This window comes from Schistocerca serialis, chromosome 6 (assembly GCF_023864345.2).
Source record: "Schistocerca serialis cubense isolate TAMUIC-IGC-003099 chromosome 6, iqSchSeri2.2, whole genome shotgun sequence".
Lineage (NCBI taxonomy): Eukaryota > Metazoa > Arthropoda > Insecta > Orthoptera > Acrididae > Schistocerca > Schistocerca serialis.
This window is the reverse complement of record NC_064643.1, coordinates 334,327,403-334,344,539: the sequence shown is the minus strand read 5'-3', so window position 1 is coordinate 334,344,539 and position 17,137 is coordinate 334,327,403. Positions and strand designations below refer to the sequence as shown.

Below are 17,137 nucleotides of genomic sequence, written 5' to 3'. Positions count from 1 at the left end.
TGTGAATCCACAGTGGTGACCTCAATGATCATGATTGCAAGCAAATTTCAACATTCCAGACTACTGCACAACAAAATGTTATTGGTGTGCCCACATTGTGCTACACAGTTTTTGCTTGTTGACAAAGATTCTCAAACCATGATGTAAACCATTATGGATAACACAATACGTGCAGCTCATTTCATAAAAAAATGACAGTTGCACTCTCACGGACAGTGCAACATTAATGTGTAACACCACAGAACAATGGAAGATGATAAACAATGTGCCTCATAATCTCACAAGGGACCCTGTTCCCTTTGTAAATCAAGCTACACCTGAGCCACAGCAATCCAACTGGTTGTACTCATGCTTAACTGCTTTCTAAGAGGAACTGCATTGCACACAAACATGATCACTCAAACTCACGCAACCAGCTGCACTGCCTTGCTCTCTGCCTCCCTCCCACACGTCATGTCATGCTGTGTACGGACAATACTTGTTCGGCTGTCCTACCACTATGAACATTGCCCTGACTATCTCTGGGCCACAGGACACACTTCAAACTATCACCTTTCTGGCCAGACCAACCTACTTTGTCATTTACCATCACAGACAATATCTTCTCATTGAGTGATGTCATCAGCTATGGTAGTAAATTGATCACTTTATTAAGCCACTAGGGGGTACTTGCAGAGACAATAAGTGATATCATCCTCACTCCCCCTCCCCAGCTGACAATAAATACGAGATGGTTGAAGCTGCTCTACTCTGGCACCTCACCAGTACCCTGGAGGAACAAATCTATCAGGTTATATATGATGAAGATTTAAGTGACAAGACCCCATTGCAACTATGACGTTGTCTCCACAAACAACTTGACACCCATCTCATGAACGACCACACGTACGGAGTCTATGAGTTGTGAAATTCCCTGTACAAGTCCAACTAGCAATGGTCACACATGAAAATGAAATCCTGGACACGTACCTTATGCTTGCTGATCAAATACAGTCAATCATACAACACAGACAGTACATCAATAATACTGGAAGTGTGACTTGCAACTTCAGTGGCAGTACAAGGAATGGACAGCCAACTACGAGCCAAGCTGACCCCATCTGACCTCTGGTGATGCTGATGTCACTGCGCCCAGCCACAGCGATGACCTACGTGCGACACCAACAAACCCAGGCCTTTGCAGAACGTGGTCGACTGCATCGTTTCTGTGACTCAGTAATGCAGCGACAATCTCGATGTAACGCTGGCACAGAATCATTTTTGTTGGTATCGTGCAGAGGTGCACTAGGCCATCCAGGATTTTTAAGTCACCTCGATATCCTGACGGCAATGATTTGTTGCATCTAACCCAATGCCTCCACGATAACAGACTTTATATGTGACCGTATCAATGGCTATTCATGCCTCATCGACACAGGCTCAGAAGTCAGCACTTCGGCATCCTCCTTCCCAGATCAAACACCATCCTGTGCATTCATTTAATTCTGTGCAGCAAGTAATTCCACAATCCAAGTCCACACTCACAAGCCTACACACTAGACCTCGGCCTCAATGAACAATTTACTTGGACATTTACCATTGTGAATATAGCAGAACCAATAATCAGCGCAGACTTTCTCCAGCACTTCCACTTGGTTTTGGGCCTGACTAATGTTATGCCTTGCTCCTTTGGAGACCCAACATAATGGCAGAATTTACTTCTTGTGACAACTCCCGCTCCCCGTGGACACATCCAACAGTCGACAGATCCTTCAGGAGTACCTCCACACCATCAATCGCATTCAACACGTCTGACAACTCTACTCCGACATGCGTGAAATAAACTTTCACCTGTGACACGGTAACAATGTCATCAAAAATCATGTCAGGTGAGAACTCCATGCTACATCAACTGGTACAACTCTTGCCATCAGCTTGCCAACATCTCTACCACCATCCATGGAGATGCTTACAGCAATACTTCCAGGTACCCCTACAGAGGTCAGTACTGCACCACTTGCTTGCCCACCTGCCTCCGAATCTTCTTGTGTCCTCCCGCCAGAACAATTCAGACAGTGTGACATTACATACATAACAGTCTGCAAGATCATCAAAACACCAGAACCTGCCAGGATGCCACAGACCACGTTGACTACCACCAAATTATTTATGGCCATCAAAGTAGAAGTAGACGAGCTCTTACACGCAGGGATAGTTTGCCCCTCCAGAAGTTGTGGGCTTCTCCCACAAAACTGGTCCCCAAGATGAATGGTCTCTCAGGTTGTGTGGTGATTACAGCATACGCAATGCTCCTGTCATTACGAACAGCTAGCTAGTACCAAACATCCAGGACTTCACTCATTATTTAGCAAACACTTCTATTGTTAGAGTCACTGATTGTAAGGTGGCGTACCTACAAGTATCCATGTATCCAGATGATATTTACAAAACAACCATTGCCACATCTTTTGGTCTGTTCAAACTTACATTCATGCTGTGCAGACTTAACAACATGGCAAAAACATGGCAATGGTTTACTGACGGTTTACTCTTCAAATTCCCATTCTCCTATGCCTATCTCGATAACACTGTAATTTTCACACAGGATGAGGAATCTCACAGTAAACGTCTCACAAAAGTTTTTGACACCCTCTTTCACAATGGTATCATAATCAATGAAGTTAAATGTTAACTCTGATTCAGAGAAGTCTTCTCCCTTGGACATTATTAATACATTGGGTATTCGTCCCACACCAAAAGGTATAGAGGCTTTTCAACAACTGATTCTATCACCAGGCTGGCAAGAAATACATTGGTTCTTAGGTATGATAAATTTCTACAGAAGACACCTTCCACAGGCAACTTCCCAGAAAGCACCCTTAACACAAGCCATCACTGGCAATAATACCACTGACACTTTGGCTGCCCCACGTCCATCACAACAGACCAAGGGAGGCAGTTCAAATCTGCTCTCTTCTTTGAACTTCGCAATACGACAGGCACTAAGTGCTCAGAACTGAAGCACACCATCCTCAAAGCAATAGTTTGGTCAAGTGGTGGCAGTGCGCATTAAAAATGGCCCTCATGTGCCACAGAGGCACGGACTGACGCACTCCTGTGGGTTCTTGTGGGAATTCAGGAGAGAGACTTGACCTGAGCCTCAGTGTCAAATTTTATACGGTGAGATGCTGTTTCTCTCAGCATACTTCATGCTCCAAGAATCATCACCTATGCCCCCAGACCTACCGGACTAATTGTGCATGTGAAGAGTCACACATCACACCACCTTATACCGCCACCGACCCCCTCCCCCCTCCAAACTTGTTGTCTAGAGTCTTTGTTCACAGAGTACTCACAGACTGTGACTTCATAATGTAATGAGACAACATGGGACAACTTGCCCTACAGACCTCTACACGGGCCCCACAAAGTGCTCCGAAGGGATGACTGAACCTTCCACAGATTAATAAATATAAAACTGACAACTGTGTCCATCAGCTGACTCAAAACAATGTGGGCACTTCAAGATGCCTCACCAGATGACAACACATGCCAAGCGTTCCTCTCTCCAACACTTTCTGACTCGCTTGCCAGTGACACCGAACAGTCGACCTTCGTATTACGACCGGAGATCCACGACTTACTTCCTGAGGACCTCCACGTCAAGCTCATAGACAGCAATCTCCTCATCGAAGGTCAGCTTGCTGATCACCAGGTCGCAGACAGCTCCATCTCATAGTACTTCTGGAAGACTGCAAAATTTCCATACCACCATCCTCACATACCACATTTCCAGCAACGCTAGCCTCACAATCATGGCATCATGTTTACATCTGATGAACCCCATACTATTGCTGGCACCACCCAGCCTTGGCAATATACCCTCCAATCCACCTCTCCTGATGCCACCACACACACACACTATGGCCGGCCCCACTACATACTGGCCTGCTTCAATTATCACCACCTGTACGCCATCCGGCATACGTCACTGCCGGATGTCCTTGACGCTGCAGATGACGATGCACCCAGGAGGCCTACCAATCCATGTCCAATCTCTCCACCTGAACACTTCATGCAGCCTCCTTCACCACACTTTGCACAGGCTCCATTGCAACACCTCTCCACTGGCAGTCAATCTGGGTCCCGTGCAGGAAACACTCTGACTGGTAGTTGGTCTGATGTCTGTCAGATTCACTTGCTTGTACAGGTTACGTTTATATTATCAATAAAACTGTTATGCAGAGAATATGGATTGAGTGATTATTCATCATAATTGTCTCCTATACTCTATGGATCCACAATGCATTAGTATGTGTGCTTGTATAGAGAAGCAATAGAGGTTTATAAACACCACAATAATTTTGATAGGAAAAAAAAAGAGGGAGTTTAATGTAATTTAATTTGGGTGCCAACTTTGTACCAACGGAGCAACGGTACACTCATGAATAATTTTTAATCATGAATAATGTCAACAGCCAGAGCTAATAACGCATTCTGCGACATAATTATCATATGCCCACTATACACTTCTGTAAATTTGGGCTCCCAATGGCCTCTCAATATTTTTTATTACTGCCGTTGTCTCTCAAAGCAGGAGGGACAGCCAATCAGCCTCAATGTTTTAACTGAAGTAAACACCAACCACGAAAGCCACATCATATTTTTGTAGTCATGTTTAACAGATGTCTAAAGAGGAAGGAATAATTTTGTGAAACTTAAACTGGTAACGTCTGTTACAGGAGTTTGAACGAGAGGATAATTTCATTCATGGAATATTTTTCTCTTACATATTTGTGACTAATTTGAATGAAATAAAAGTACTAAAAAGGAAATTCTGGAGAGAAAGAGAGAAATAACTCATTAAAATAAATGTGAGAATGACTGGACAGCAACCTGACAGTAGTCTACAATCAGCACACAAGAACAGTCTTAAAAAGTGGAAGACTAAGATGTTTTGATACTAATCATTACACACAATGGTTAAATGTTTCACTCTCAATGCCCAAAACTCTACTATCACAAAAATCTGTATTAAAATTGAGGGATGTGAATATCTAAAAAGATAATGATTTTTCCTTTTACACATCAAATATGGCATTTGATTCTTTCCGCAAGCATATTCTTAGTATCATTTTTATCATTGCATCTCAAAAAATGTTAACTCCTCAAAGCATGCAGAGAAGTATACTGAATACTTGTGTTATTAACCCTCAACACACTACAATACATATAATTTGAAAACAGTAATGGAAGTAATGTAAAAATAAATTATCAGCATTATTAAAAGACAATGTGTGGTACACTAATTGCAGTGAACTGTTTCAAACCAGATAGTGTTTTCACAATGCTTTTCTACTACATGAGATGATCATGCAAAAATTATGGAGGTACTCACGGATTTCATTGAAGTAGAAGGGGAAGTCCCCCTGAACAGAGCAGTTGAGACGTGACTTGAGGAACGACGTCCAACGGTTACGGAAGCGATGGGGACCACCACGATCATACTTGCAGACACGGGCTACTCTCGAATACACGGCCTGTAAATAGGTTTTAGGATTGTTCTTCTCACTGTAAAGGCAAACACTAAGTGTATCAAATTTTCAACATGTCAGTAAGCAAAATGAAGTATACCACATTTCTGCCTAGCTATGTAAGCAGTGGTACAACTTCAGTATATGTTCTATAGGCCTAGAGAGATACTTAAATGACTTGTATACATCAGAAGCAGTCCTGTTCATAAGCCAGCTGGGCAGGTATATTCGGTTGATATGCGAGTGATTACTGAATTGTCTGAGTTATAATATTTTCTGTGCTATTGGCCATCAGGTAGCCAACTTCTTTTCTGACACTTTCAGTTAATAAAGAATGATTTCTTTTATTACAGAAAAGAAATTATACCTTGTATTTTCTCCTTTTCATGGTAGACTCAATCTGCATAATTTTTCCTCCTACACACAAGTTTTTCCTATTAACAGCATTAGCTGGCTTGAGACTTCCTTTCTAAGTCTTCTATGGAAAAAAATCTAGTCTGTATTTCCTTTCCGTCCTACCACTGAAAACGCTTCTTGTCTAATAACTGGATTCTTATTAGAAGAGTCTTCATGGTACTACTAATCTACTACCACTGTTGTTGTTGTTGTTGTTGTTGTTGTTATTGTTACGGTCACAAATCCAAAAACTGGCTTGATGCAGCTCTCTGTGCTAGTATACACGGGATAGGCAGAATAATGCGAACACATCTGTACTTACTTGGTATGGTTTACTAAAAAGGGGTTGGACTCCCATTACCCGTAACACAGCACGATTCTTCTTGGAATACTGGCATATAATGATTGTATTGTTTCCAGTGAAATGTTATGCCACTCTTCAATCAGAACCTCTTCTAACTCCTGTAGTGAAGAGAAAGGTGAAAATCTGCTCCAGAGTCTGCGCTCCAATACCGCCCACAAGGGTTTGATAATGTTCAAGTCGAGGGACTGTGTTGGCCAGAGAAGACACTGCAGTTCAGTTGCATGCTCCTCATACCACAATTGTACTGTCTTGTCTGTGTGAATGGGTGCATTATCGTCCTGAAATATGGCATCGTTGCTGAGGAACAACATTTGAATCATGGGGTGCACCTGATAACCTAAAATATTCACATAATTGTTAGCCGTAACATGGCCTTTTGGAGTCATGATGGGACCAGCAGAATAATATGCCTACAATATTCACATAATCGTTGGCTACAACACGGTCTTTGAGAGTCATGATGGGACCAGCCAGAACACCATGTTATGGTTGCCCACACCATCCACATTTCCACCTCCAAGCTTAACTGTTGGAATCATGCAATCAGGACTGTAGGCTTCTTTAGTATACTCCAGATGTCAACCCGGCAATGATGGGAATAACAAAAACATTGGCTCGTCAGACCATTTGTGACATTACCAAAGAACAGCCGTCCAGGATTTATGCTCCTGACACAATGTTTTACATTTCCTTGCATTGGTTGTCATCACTAGTGGTTTTGGTATAGCAGCTCATGCACGAATATTCACTTTATGGAGTTCTCGGTGGACAGTGTCGATAGATATGGGGGTCTCAAAGATGGCTATTGAGCTCTGCAGTCACTTTAGCCACTGTAGTTTTGGGTTGTTTTGACACAATTTGTGTTAGCATACAATGATCTCTGTCATTTAGTTTTGATTTGTGCCCACTATTATGTCCCCTGTATCTTTCCATGTTTTGTAGGCTCTTGAAACATTCAATAAGTTGGCCCCCACAATCTGCCCTCTTTGGAACTCCGTTAGGTCTATCATTGCATGTCAACCTCAACCTCAGCCTCTAAATGCAAATATGAAGTGTGCATTACTCGTAAACAACCTGCACTGATGCCTAGTCCGTACTGAACGCATACAGTCCGGCACAACACATGCCTTACCCGCCGCTGTTGACTGTCAAACACAACCACCCCATTACTGCTACCACTGTTCACATCATTTTGCCTATCCTCTGTATCTTGTACAAGTCCTTTCTTATTTCAAGCCTTGGTCACCCTGTTCTTTTTTCATCTGCATACTTATCCTCATTATCAACATATCCCCTCTTCAGTCAAGCTCATCCAAAAAGATCTTTCTACCTCTACATCTACACGATTACTATGCAAATCACAGCTGAGTGTCTGGCAGAGGGTTCACTGAACCACCTTCAAGCTTCTTTTGTACCGTTCCACTCTTAAAAACCATGCAGGAAAGCTGAAAACTTGAATCTTTCTGTATGAGCTATGATTTCTCTCATCTTATAATGATGATCATTTCTCCCTATGTAGGTGGGCACCAATAAAATATTTTCACAGTCTGAGGAAAAAGTTGTGATAGAAATTTCTTGAGAAGGTCCTGCCGCAGCAAAAAATGCCCTCATTTAAACAATTACCACTCCAATTCACGTATCATATCCATGTCACTCTTTCACCTATTTTGCAATACAAAACAAACTCCCTTCTTTAAACTTTTTTGATGTCCTCCATCAATTGTATCTCATGTTGATTTTACACCACACAGCAATACTCCAGAAGAGGGCGGACAAACACGTAAGCAGTCTCTTTAGTAGATGTGTTGCATTTCGTAAGTGTTCTGCCAATAAACTAATATGTTTGGTTTGCTTTCCCCACAACATTATCAATGTGATTGTTCTAATTTAAGTTATTCATAACTGATTTCCTTAAGTATTTAGTTAAATCTACAGCTAATGGATTTGTGTGGTTTATCATTTAACTAATTTAGCAGATTCCTTTTAGTACCCATGTAAATGACTTCACACTTTTCATTGTTTAGATTCAATCGTCACTTTCCAAACCATATGTATCTTGTCTAATTTTGCAATTCATTTTGATCATATGATGAATACACAGGATTGTAAATCCTCTCCTCCATAGTTTGATTCAGTGCTTCATTAGTTACTTGAGCTACGAGGGTAACTCCAAAAGAAATGCACATTATTTTTGTAAAAATACAGTTTTCATTCTGCATGTGTGAAAGTTTTACAGTGTATAGATACATCCTTCCCGCTTGATTTCAAACTTAGTTCAACCTGTTCCCATGAGTGGCGTCATCACAGCATGTCTTCAAGATGGCTGCTACACTTGACGTTCGTCAGAAGCAACATGCTGTCATAGAATTCCTGTGCTGTGAAAACAAGACAGTGGGAAACATCCACGAGGTTGAAAAAGGTGTACAGAGATGCTGCTGTCAATCACAGTACAGTTAGTCGGTGGGCAAGCAGGTTACATGATGAAAGCAGGCATGGCAATATTGAGGATTGTCCTCGCAGCGGCAGGCCTCGTACTGCACACACTACAGACAATGTGCAGAGAGTTAACGAATTGGAGACTGCCAATAGATGCATCACAGTGAACGAACTGTCATGCTACATTGAGACAGGGGAAGGAAGTGTTGGCGTTAAAAAAGGTTTGTGCCAGGTGGGTTCCCAGGATGTTGACAGTGGCCCACAAAGAAACAAGAAAAACAGTATGCAGCGAACTTTTGGAACAGTACAGGAATGGTGGAATGAATTTCTTGGAATAATTGTGACAGGTGATGAAACATGGCTCCATCATTTTCCACCAGAGACGAAGAGGCAAGTAATGAAGTGGCATCATGCAAATTCACCCAAGAAAAAAAAATTCAAAACCACACCTTCTGCTGTAAAACTTATGGCTACGGTGTTTTTCGATTCTGAAGGTCTCTTGCTTGTGGACATCATGCGAAGTGGAACCACCATAAATTCTGATGCATATGTGACGACACTGAAGAAACTTCAAGCTCAACTGAGTCGTGTTCGACCACATCGGCAAAAGCAGGATGTTTTACTGTTGCACAACAAAGCACGGCCACACGTCAGTCAAAAAACCGTGGAAGCGATCACAAAACTCAGATGGACAACACTGAAACACCCGCCTTACAGTCCTGACCTGGCTTCATGCAACTATCATCTCTTTGGGAAACTGAAAGACACTCTTGGTGGAACAAGGTTTGAAGATTATGACTCCCTTGTGCACGCTGCCAAACAGTGGCTCCAACAGGTTGGTCCAGAATTTTACTGTGCCGGTATACAGGCGCTGGTTCCAAGATGGTGTAAGGCAGTTGAGAGGGATGGAAATTATGTGGAGAAATTAAAATATTGTTCCTAAAGGATGTATCTACACACTACAAAACTTTCAAACATGTAGAATAAGAGACGGATTTAAAAAAAAAAAAAAAAAATTGTGTGCATTTCCTTTGGAGTGACCCTCATACCTACCTAATCTTCAGCATTCTTGTGTAGCACCAAATTTCAAAAGCTTATATTCTCTTCTTGCCAGTACTGTTTTATAGTTCACATTTTATGTCATCATGAAGTTATTCTCCCTATAAATACTTTCAGAAAATGCTTGATCAGACTTGAATTAAAACACTGCCCAGAAAAAAACGATGCAACACTCTCAAGGATGGAGGTGAACAATGGTATGCTGAGGGATTGCGATGTTGGCAATTCATTTGTCACGGCCACTGGCAATCAGATGGTGCTCAGGAGGCCTGTCTGTGTGCCCTATGTTTTGACTCTGCAGGCAGCAGCTACACTTAGTTTAGAGGTGAAATGTTTGCAACATTCATTGTAGGGTACAACCACACTACACTGATGAATCTATACTGCTGTCGAACAGCTTCAGCTATTTGAACAGAGTAAGCAGGGATGGCAAGAGGACAAATGTAAGGATGTAGAGGCTTATCTCACTAGCGGTAAGATAGATACTGCCTACAGGAAAATTAAAGAGACCTTTGGAGAAAAGAGAACCACTTGTATGAATATCAAGAGCTCAGATGGAAACCCAGTTCTGAACAAAGAAGGGAAAGCAGAAAGATGGAAGGAGTATATAGAGGGTCTATACAAGGGTGATGTACTTGAGGACAATATTATGGAAATGGAAGAGGATGTAGATGAAGATGAAATGGGAGATACGATACTGCGTGAAGAGTTTGACAGAGCACTGAAAGACCTGAGTCGAAGCAAGATACTGCCTACAGGAAAATTAAAGAGACCTTTGGAGAAAAGAGAACCACTTGTATGAATATCAAGAGCTCAGATGGAAAAAAAAGCAGGTGTTGACAGATGTGAAAATTACCGAACTATCAGTTTAATAAGTCACAGCTGCAAAATGCTAACACGAATTCTTTACAGACGAATGGGAAAACTGGTAGAGGCCGACCTCGGGGAAGATCAGTTTGGATTCTGTAGAAATATTGTAGCCCCGGGAGTAGACAACATTCCATTAGAACTACTGATAGCCTTGGGAGAGCCAACCCTGACAAAACTCTACCATCTGGTGAGCAAGATGTACAAGACAGGCGAAATACCCTCAGACTTCAAGAAGAATATAATAATTCCAACCCCAAAAAAAGCAGGTGTTGACAGATGTGAAAATTACCGAACTATCAGTTTAATAAGTCACAGCTGCAAAATGCTAACACGAATTCTTTACAGACGAATGGGAAAACTGGTAGAGGCCGACCTCGGGGAAGATCAGTTTGGATTCTGTAGAAATATTGGAACACGTGAGGCAATACTGACCTTACGACTTGTCTTAGAAGAAAGATTAAGGAAAGACAAACTTACGTTTCTACCTAGAGAAAGCTTTTGACAATGTTAACTGGAAAACTCTCTTTCAAATTCTGAAGGTGGCAGGGGTAAAATACAGGGAGCGAAAGGCTATTTACTATTTGTACGGAAACCAGATGGCAGTTATAGGAGTCGAGGGGCATGAAAGGGAAGCAGTGGTTGGGAAGGGAGTGAGACAGGGTTGTAGCCTCTCCCCGATGTTATTCAATCTGTATATTGAGCAAGCAGTAAAGGAAACAAAAGAAAAATTCGGAGTAGGTATTAAAATCCATGGAGAAGAAATAAAAACTTTGAGGTTCACCGATGACATTGTAATTCTGTCAGAGACAGCAAAGGACTTGGAAGAGCAGTTGAACGGAATGGACAGAGTCTTGAAAGGAGGATATAAGATGAACATCAACAAAAGCAAAACGAGGATAATGGAATGTAGTCGAATTAAGTCGGGTGACGCTGAGGGAATTAGATTAGGAAATGAAACACTTAAAGCAGTAAAGGAGTTTTGCTATTTGGGGAGCAAAGTAACTGGGGATGGTCAAAGTAGAGAGGATATAAAATATACACTGGCAATGGCAGGAAAGCGTTTCTGAAGAAGAGAAATTTGTTAACATCGAGTATTGATTTAAGTGTCAGGAAGTCGTTCCTGAAAGTATTTGTATGGAGTGTAGCCATGTATGGAAGTGAAACATGGACGATAAATAGTTTGGACAAGAAGGAAATAGAAGCTTTCGAAATGTGGTGCTACAGAAGAATGCTGAAGATTAGATGGGTAGATCATATAACTAATGAGGAGGTATTGAATATAATTGGGGAGAAGAGGAGTTTGTGGCACAACATGAAAAGAAGAAGGGACCGGTTGGTAGGACAGGTTCTGAGGCATCAAGTGATCACAAATTTAGCATTGGAGGGCAGCTTGGATGGTAAAAATCGTAGGAGGAGACCAAGAGATGAATACACTAAGCAGATTCAGAAGGATGTAGGTTGCAGTAAGTACTGGGAGATGAAGAAACTTGCACAGGATACAGTAGCACGGAGAGCTGCATCAAAGCAATCTCAGGACTGAAGACCACAACAGCAGCATTGTGGGTCTGTGGGAAGCTGGGTGGACCTACTGATGGACTGCTGCACATGTCGGGCACAGTGTATTGGTGGCATGTCACTGCTTTCAGCAATTGTCTGTGGAACATTCCCACACTTGCAGACCAGATTCTGGATGTCAACATAGTACAGATGCACGTCAAGTTCGATGCATTGTGGGAGCAGCAGTGGACACCTATGTTGCACCTGTTGTGTCATCAGGGACCATTAGGAACCGTTCGCTTTTGCAGCAGGATTAAGATCACATGTGCCTAGAAGGCTATCACTGATACCACACCACCATCGATCATAGCTAAACTGATATCATGAAAAAAGTTGACTGTAGAACAGAATAGTGCTCTGTTGTCTATAGTGATGATGATGATGATGATGATGATTGAGGTGGTGGTGGTGGTGGTGGTGGTGTGGACCTGGTGAACTGCCTATTCTGCAGTGCATTTATTCACAACATACAGGTCCTATCCCAGCTTGATGGTGAGGGAAAAGGGGGGGGGGGGAGGAGGAGGAGGAGGAGGAGGAGGAGGAGGAGGAGGCAATCACTTACAACACATGGTCATACTTGATGTTTCTGCACGGTAAAGTAGCCAGTGCCTGCTACGTTGCACAGGTCATTACCCCCTTGCTATAGCCACTTATTTGACAGGAAGGTGATGTGCTTTATCAGCAGGACAGTGAACATCCACATGTAGCTGTTGCAATGCAACACATAATGGTGTACAAGATGTTACGCTCAGGACAATCAATCTTGACGCATTTCCACATAGTGGCTGATTGTCGTTAAACTACAGCTGCACAATTAAATTCATAGAGGAAGGAAATTTTAGTTTCTTGGAGGATTTTCTTGCTCTACAAAATAAAACTACTATTTTAAGTGTTCAGTTTTGAGATGGTACTCACCTTACCACAGTTGATGTACTCAACAGCAGTCTCACGAAAGAAGAAATAGACGAAGTCACCCTTTGTCATTGAACTCACAAAGTTGGGTGCTGTAACATGAACAATACAACACAGCGGATAGACGGAGTTCATTACACTGAAAGGTAGAATTTTTACGTATTAGTCATTTTAAAAGTTCAAGACAAACAATGGAACTGATGTTAAATGGACCTACTGTCTTTCCCCAAATTTATTTAATTTATTCATGAAATATATGTTGTATTAAAATGTATCCTACATAAAAATGTTTAACTTGCTTAAAATAATTGTAATGTAGTATGCCATTTGTGCTGCAATTTATTAATCTTGTAAATTTGACAGTCTTTTCAGTCATGGCTGATAAATAATGCACACCTGATGATAAATTATAACAAAAAATACTACCCCAAGTGATTATAATTTGTTTTAACAGACACTTTTTTATTATATTTTATTCATATTTAACTCCTTCCATTTTTGCTTAAAAGATTTTATTTCACTTGTGAAATTGTAACAGAAAAGAGGGCAGTGCTGTGGGCACTTTGTCAGTGACAAACTGAACATATGAAACAGCATTAAAAAAGGTGTTTGAAGTTAATCATTATTTACCAGAGTCAAAAATACTGACTCCCTTCAAACATAAAAGTCAAAAGACGTTCTGTTAACATAAAAGGCAAAGTAATATTGATAATTTCTTCTGCACTGAGAAATGACTACACATACCTTTCACAGCTCTCGAACAAAGTAGCATTAAATGAGCATGTTGATTAAATAAACCAGTTATCTAACTGCACAGATGACCTTCCTTTCATGACACAAGGCCCCAAATTTTCAGACTTTCATAATTCCCAAAACTATTAAAATGTGTAAATTCAATACTCTTTTCCTTCAGAATATGTATCTCTCTTTACATTAGAAAACATTGGTTCAAATCAGAATTAAGGCAAGGGAATAATGTTAAAAAGGAAAAATACAACTACTCACACAATTAAGCTATCAAAAAAACTCAAATCATCTATATTTAGCTTAGCATCTTCAGAGCACTTTGTAACCTGGCAGGTCTTTACATAAAAAGCACAGCAATGCAACTTTGTTGGATACAAAGAAAACAAAGATGAGAAAAGTAAAGGCTACATAGCCTAAATCATGAATGTACAGATTTTGAACTTGAATTTATTGCTTATTAACAACAGAAAAATGAATGAAATTATGAAATTGCAGAATTGTATGATGTAAAACCTAAAGAGACCAGAGGAGTGACACCACACATCATAAATGCCTTCCATAACACACATCTGATGTTTTCTTTCTGTTTTTTCCTCCTTTGTACCTTCTACCTATGTGTCTAGTGCTATTTCAGGGGGGCAGTAAGATCCTGTAATTTATGGACATAACGTTAACTCAATGAACAATCTGCCTGTATAGCATAATTCATAGCACACTAGCTTGCAAGGCAGGGAGGTGAGTCACACCTGGACCAAATCCACATGACAGATTAATAACTTTAGGCTAGTACATCAGCCAGCCTGACTGTAGTCTTTAGGTGATTTTCCATGCACATTTGGCTAAATGCTGGGCTTGTCTTCCAACTGCACCTCAGAAAATACAGTACACAACTGGTCAAAACACAAGAACACAAAGAACAAAGTTTACACAATTCACAGACAATTGCACCCCTTCCCCTCTCCCCCAACGGCCACCTTGATGATGGTGGTATTAGAAAGGGCATTCAGCTACAAAGTCAAATAATAAAATCAAAGTTGCCATATCTTGAGAAAGTAGACACCACAGCAGATGAGATAAAGATCATTAAAAAGGAGAAGAAACAATAATTCAGTGAACTGTCCACTGTTATTAAAACATTGGATATAACACCGATTCTGAACTGGTAACTGTGATACACCAAGTTGTAAATTAATTTGATGTTTTAAATACACACAGTATTTATGAGATTCTAAGCTTTTTTTTTTTAATTTGACACATTATGAAATTAAATGATAAAAAATAAATTCCTCATACACACAAAAAAAAAATCTTACTCACCATTGAGGCTCATTGAATCATACTGTTCAGTCTGCAAAGGGTGACGATAGATTATTGGATCCATGCCTGAAAAGTCTGCCACTGTCCCTGTGTAGAGTTCACCACCACCTGATGGATTTTCTAGAGACAAAGAGAGAAATAAGTTAAGACAGGGCTCCTCAGCAAACATAGCTGAGCCTGAGCAAAATTAAAGACAGCTAATCTGTCTAAATATTTTATTGCCTCATATCGTTTTACTCACTGATTGTACGTATGAACTTAGATCTTTTTCTTATTTTAATTCGATTACCCACACTTACCAATTGACAATTTATCACATTCTTAGGAAAACTTAGAAGAATAAAGTTATAGCATATGTAGCATTTGTGCTTACTAAGCTATTTGCCTACAGTTATCCTCTCTGAACACAACATGGTACTTATTTTAGTAATTTTCATTTAGTACAGCTGGCCTGTGTCTGCATTTGACAGTTCTTTATCTGACAAAAAGATAATGACATTCAACACTGGGATGACAAAAGTTTAATAACTTTCTGCTCCTAAATTCTAGTCAGTCCTATGTGTGACTAAAATTCTCCCACCCTTCCTAAACTTTTATGTGTTGAATATACCCTTATGTGCATCCATGTAGAATTTGTAAAAGCATCAGAATTCTACCTAAAAAGCATCTTTAACAGGAATCAAACACTGTTTTGTTTCACCTTGTCAGTAAAATGGATTTTCTACTGAAGGAATGGGAAACTTACTTTCAGCTTCTTTATATACTCTTTCCAAATGTAGTCCACAAACGAATAAATTTATATGATTTTTTCCTTGGTCATTTGAAAGACATAAATGGAGATAAATATATTACCAGTTATATCTTCTCTCCACCAACAACTAATTTACATCATATTCAGTTACTTACTTAACACTCTTAGTATCTGTCTTTCATTGTAAATAATGATTTATTCCTTAAATTAGCAATGCTACGTTAACATCAAAAGCGGTTGTGAGTTTGAAGAACAGCACTAGGCAACAAACGACATACAGGGGAAATGAATGGGTAGCTTTCAGAAAGGAAATAGTGAAGACAGCAGGGGATCAAACAGGTGAAAGGACAAGACCCACCAGAAATTGTTGGATTACCCACGAGATATTGAATTTAACTGATGAAAAGAAGAAATCTAAAAATGCAGCTAATGAAGCCATAAAAAGGGAATACAAGCATCTAAAAATGTGATTGACAGAGACTGCAAAGAGCAGAGCAGGAATGGCTAGAGGAGAATTGAAATGCTGCAAAAGATACACTTTACCATGGAAAGACAGATTCTGCCTATAGGAAAATGAAGGAGACCTTTCAAGAAAAAGGAAGCAGCTATATAAATATTAGGAACTTGATGGTAAGCAAGTACTAAGCAAGGAAGGATAGGCTGAAAGGTGGAAGGAATATATAAAAAGTCTATAAAAGGTACGTGAACTTAATACCATGATATAGAAAAAAAAAATGAAGAAAAGCTGGGAGATATGATTTTGTGTGAAGAATTTGACAGAGCACTGAAAGATTTAAGTCAAAGCAAGGCCTTTGGAGTAGATAACATCTCCTCTAGAGTGTAGCCCTCTACAGGAGTGAGATGTGAAAAACAATCAGTTTACACAAGGAGAGACTAGAAGTTTTTGAGATGTTATGCTACAGAAGAATATTGAAAATTATCTAAGTAGAATAAATAAGTAAAGCATCTGAATTATCTGACGCAAAAATTACCATCATTAACTTGAAAATCATCATTAAATGTTTGTACGAACATTCTAAAATGCACCCAACAGATAGGAAGGAAAGAACTGAATTAGGGAGAAGAGAAGTGTATGGCAGAACTTCTCTTTGGTTGATAGGACACTTTCTGAGGCAGTCAGTTAGCTAATGGAGGAAACTATGACTAAGGCTTGACCACAGTAAGCAAGTTTAAAAGGCAGTAGTTATATAGTAA

At 40.2% G+C, this 17,137-nt stretch overlaps 1 protein-coding gene across 4 annotated transcripts in view; it reads right to left on the bottom strand.

Annotated features, from left to right (window-relative positions):
- The window catches only part of LOC126484579 (semaphorin-1A), an 893,741-nt gene that overhangs the window by 63,555 nt on the left and 813,049 nt on the right, over positions 1 to 17,137 (bottom strand). For all 4 annotated transcript variants that reach the window (XM_050108140.1, XM_050108141.1, XM_050108142.1 and 1 more), the window contains exons 8-10: positions 15,172 to 15,291; positions 13,111 to 13,199; positions 5,378 to 5,519 (exon numbers count right to left, since the gene is read on the bottom strand). In XM_050108140.1, coding sequence (XP_049964097.1) covers positions 5,378 to 5,519; positions 13,111 to 13,199; positions 15,172 to 15,291 — 351 coding nt within the window. The remainder of the gene's footprint in view (positions 1 to 5,377; positions 5,520 to 13,110; positions 13,200 to 15,171; positions 15,292 to 17,137) is intronic.